The sequence below is a fragment of the Mus pahari genome, chromosome 1, assembly GCF_900095145.1.
Source record: "Mus pahari chromosome 1, PAHARI_EIJ_v1.1, whole genome shotgun sequence".
NCBI classification, from domain to species: domain Eukaryota; kingdom Metazoa; phylum Chordata; class Mammalia; order Rodentia; family Muridae; genus Mus; species Mus pahari.
The window spans coordinates 58376539-58381390 of record NC_034590.1 but is presented as its reverse complement, the minus strand read 5'-3'; the positions used below and the strand labels follow the sequence as shown (position 1 = coordinate 58381390).

General features: G+C 33.4%; 1 protein-coding gene across 1 annotated transcript in view; it reads right to left on the bottom strand.

The window, feature by feature from the left end:
• Positions 1 to 1573: 1573 nt before the first annotated feature.
• Positions 1574 to 4852, bottom strand: part of LOC110318744 (vomeronasal type-2 receptor 116-like) — a 16695-nt gene continuing 13416 nt past the window's right edge. Inside the window, exon 6 of the mRNA XM_021194030.1 lies at positions 1574 to 2493. Within this exon, the coding sequence (XP_021049689.1) occupies positions 1574 to 2493 (920 nt within the window). The remainder of the gene's footprint in view (positions 2494 to 4852) is intronic.

Sequence of the window (4852 nt, the reverse complement as noted above, 5' to 3'; positions counted from 1 at the left end):
GTCTAAGTGGATCAAAGACCTCCACCTAAAACCAGAGACATTTGTAGAGGAGAAAGTGGGTGAAAATCTCGAAGATATGGGCACAGGGGAAAAATTCCTAAACAGAACAGCAATGGCTTGTGCTGTAAAATCAAGAATTGACAAATGGGACCTCATAAAATTGCAAAGCTTCTGTAGGGCACTGTCAATAAGAGAAAGCGGCCACCAACAGATTGGGAAAGGATTTTTACCAATCCTAATTCTGACAGGGGACTAATATCCAATATATACAAAGAGCTCAAGAAGCTGGACTCCAGAAATTCAAATAACCCCATTAAAAATGGGATACCGAGCTAAACAAAGAATTCTCAACTGAGGAATACCAAAGGGCTAAGAAGCACCTGAAAAAATGTTCTACCACATTTCAACACAAACTTCTCCCAAACTTTGACTTCAATTTTTGATAACTCACTAAGTATGTTTAGTGATGCTAAACTGTTCAAAGATTTAGGGCCATTTACTAGAGAGTGTATATTCTAGCATAAACCATGTCCTCAACAAGAATGTGTTTTCATTCCAAATGCCCTCTTAACACTTATAGTTTAAAGGATTTTGAGGAGACCTAAAAAAGTTTCTGGAATTCATGCCAGTGTTTTCACTTTTTGATATTTTAGAGATTTGTTTAGTAATTAGAGTTTCAAGAACAGCATCCTATTATAAAGATAGAATTTCCCAACACTTGTAAGTGATTGGCCCTTAATTTCTCTGCCTCCTATGCCAAGGTATTTTCCAAGCCTTGATGATGAAGTTGTTTTACTTAAGGTGCAGTACCCGGTTTGTTATTGAATGTACTTTAAACCATTATGCATTTGTTACCCGTTTGCTATGTATTTTATGATAATCTTCTATGATAAGTTCTGAGAGAAGACTATGTCCTCTAATATAAACATAAATACAGAGATATGAATTTTTAGGGAATGGTTACTCAGCAAAATAGCAACATATTTTTATGGACTCTATTATATCCTCATTCACGAGGGTTTCAGCAAAAGTGCAATATAAATACTAGAGCATCTTCATTATGAAGAGCATTCAAACTGAAACAGAAAGAAGTGATACAATCATAATTTGTATCAACCGATGTCCTGAGATATCATGTTGTAAAGGAAATTAGTTAATTGAACTTTATAAATTTCTTGGCAGAACTAGAAAAAATATAAAGTGTTTCCTTCTAAATTTCTACATATTGGTACTATCCAAACTGTAATATTTTTTCTAGAAAGTAACAACACAAAATTAATACAAGTAGACATATACTACATGAAATAATTTGTAAAACCAAATGTCAATTTTTCAGATACCTGACAATTTTATGATAAAAAAAAAAAACCAGTCATTAGAGTTATAAAAGTGTCTGATTACACACTTTGAGCCAATAAACTGAGGTCCAGGTCACGTGTTAGAATTTTATTTTACAGCTTATATTCTACATTTTTTACATGATAGAAATTTCTTATTTCAACATAATATTTGCTGAGTATTAAGAAGGTTTGTGAAAATGTACATATGTTTGGTATACTATATAAGTTTATATTTAGCTTATATTTTCAGCTTTAAAATGTGGTTTGCTGATCTTGTGAAAAGAATTTGTCTGTGGCCTTAATAAAATAATATAGCACTTTGGGCCAAAAATGCAAAGAAGCAGCCCTGCACTGGAGGCCAAGATACAGAAAACTTCCACAGCAACCATAGTCTTTCCTTTGGTGCTGTGGTANACAGGGATGAAAGTGATCCAGACACTGCAGAACACCAGCATGCTGAATGTCAAGAGTTTGGCTTCATTGAATGTATCAGGCAGATTCCTGGCCAAGAAAGCTACAGTGAAACTTGTTAGAGCAACAGAGCCCATGTATCCAAGGACACAGTAGAAGGCAATCACTGAACCTTTGTTGCAAACAATGATGATGTGGCCATGTGCCATGTGTACATCAGNATCAACAAATGGAGGAGAAGTTTCCAGCCAGATTCCACAGAGAATCAGCTGAATCATGGTGCATATGAGAATGATGTATTTGGGTGCCCCTGACATAAGCAGCCACCTCATTCTTCTTCCTGGGACAGTTATCTTGAATGCCAGTACTACAATAACTGTCTTGGCTAAGATAGTAGATGTAGCCACAGTGAAAACAATGGCAAATGTGATCTGCTGCAGGATACAGATGATCATAGTGGGATGACCAATGTAAAGCAAGGAACAGATAAAACAAAATATGAGGGAGATGAGTATGACATAGNTGAGAGTTNGGTTATTGGCTTTGACTATGGGAGATTCTCGGTTTTTCAGGAAGATGCAGAGTACAACAGATGTAAGGACAGAGAAGCATAGAGCAAAGCCAGCCAGAGCCTTTCCCANGGGGTCTCTATAATCTAAAACATCCACAACTTTTTGGAGGCAGAGTGTNTGGTCTTCATTGGCATATTGATCTTCTGGACACTTCACACACTGATCCATGTCTAGTATAGGAAGGGGAGTATTATCAGATACATTTATTGTTAATCATTTATAAGATACACTGAATTAATGCATTGGAGAAATAGCTAAATTAGACTTGTGCCTTGTGCTATATGTAAATTTAAATATGGAACCTGCATAGAATTTGTTCCAANTTGTAATGCTTATCATATTTATGCAAGCTTTTGTTCATAATTGTGTTATATATTCAATATGTTTATAGTATATTTCAAAAATTATTACCATCACATAATTTTCATGTTTCCACAATCATATATCTTAGATTGATCATTCTTGGAAAAAGACTTTTGTCATTAAATTATGCTCCATATTATGCAAAAAAAAACTTAATGGGCTGTGTCCATACATCTTATTGTTTATTGATAAGCAATCATTGCATTCTACATGCGTTCTCAAGTTGATTTTTTGACAAATAAATTGCATACACTCCATATCTTGGAAAACGGTCTCTGGTCAACTTATTCCTAAAACACTGTAATCCCTAACTATGTTCCAAATACTTTTACTTACAGAAGCACAGAGATAAGTATAGTCCTGTCTGTATGAAAGGGACAGACACCACTAGAGTAAATCATAGTAAAAATTAAGAGTTTTGGAGTCCTATCCAATGCATATATGAACAAAATTGATTTCTCATTTAAAGCTTACATTTCCAAAAGAAGATTGTAACAGTTAGTGAATAAAAATTTGGTGTAAGTTTATATTTCTTATTTTCTAACATGATCACAAGTAAAACCCATAAAATCTCAACAAAAGAAAATCTTAAAGATAATCTGGGAGAAAACAAAAACAATAACATTAACAAAGTGGAGTAGGGGAAGACTATCAGGCAGCAATCTTACATAGGGAATTAAAGACAACAAGGGAATATTGAAAGACTTTCGGGAGAGATTACCCACTAATTTTCCTGTATAACAAAATAGTTTTCCCCCAAAACACACAAGTAATACTATACAGACTAATTTATTATAATTAGAAATATTTGTATACANAGAAAATCTTTGTATGCAACAGAAATTTAAAAGTCGGTCATTAATTTGAAAGGCAGAAATAATGTTTGATTTTTCAGGAAGGATAGGNAAAGGCAAAATGATGTTATTGTGTTATAGTCTCCTTAGTAAAGCATCAAATGAAAGAGCTGATAATGTCAAGGAAGGCAGAGACAACATGAAAAGTATAATATCCAAATTTTTTACATGTCATAAATGAGATATTCAGTTTCATGATACAATTGACAAATATTTGTAAAGCAAATTTTCCTCTAGTTTTTATAATTTCTGTAAGATTNTATAGACCAATGCTCCCAAGGTTTTAGTATTTATTCAGAAATATCTATATAATATACTAATTCTCAAAAAATTTCTTGACAGAATATACGACACAGAGGTTTGGAACATTTTTCTACTTGTATCATTTTAACATTCATTACAATGGGTTCAGTTTTTTTCTTTTTAATTTTAACTGAATCAAATTTGNCAAAGTGAATAGTGATGGTCTTTCCCCAGTACTATCTCTGTATTGAAATATATATATTCTGTTTTATTCTGTATTATCTATTTGACTGTACTGAAAAATCTTGTCTAAATTGGTAAGAAACTCCAGATTTGGATTTCTTTAAAAACAGTCAGGTACTATAATAAACCTATAGAATATATATAAAATATTATACATATTATACATAGATAGGTAGATAGACTTAACCTTTTATATATTATACAAAGTAATGATATCACCAGCTCAACTACTGTCCATGCTTACCAGAAGTTACTGGTAGGCTGNCCTAGTCACCCTCTCTATTACCTCATACATTATTTCCAGGTCTCAGTTAATATTGTTACAAAATAACTAGGCAGCTTTATTTCAAAACAGTCCATGCATCCTTTAGATCTACCATACCATCACCCTGACCTTCCATTAATCATCAATGAACACTAGAAAGCCTTGCCCATGAACACACTAGTAGAGCAGGCAAAACTCAGCTAACCCACACTCTGAATAAACAGAGAAGTATCAGAAGCCATGGAGTAAAAACCCCACACAACCAAGACAAAACAAGAAGTCAGTTGGTAGACCAATAATCAGCAAAATTTTGAATACCTAGCTGCCAAAAAACAATAAAATCCAAGGCAGTGAGTCTCCTACCATAGCAGGACCTGATCTTCAAACAAAGCTAAAGAACANCAAGAATACCAGAGAAGTAAGTATAGATATGATGATTAGAATGGTCTTGGAAAAAAACATTTAAAAAAATCACTTGAAGAAATTCATGAAATTAAGAAATGCATCAATGAAAGCCAAGAAAACAGAAAGAAGTGGAGGAACTAAGTAATTATCCTAAAG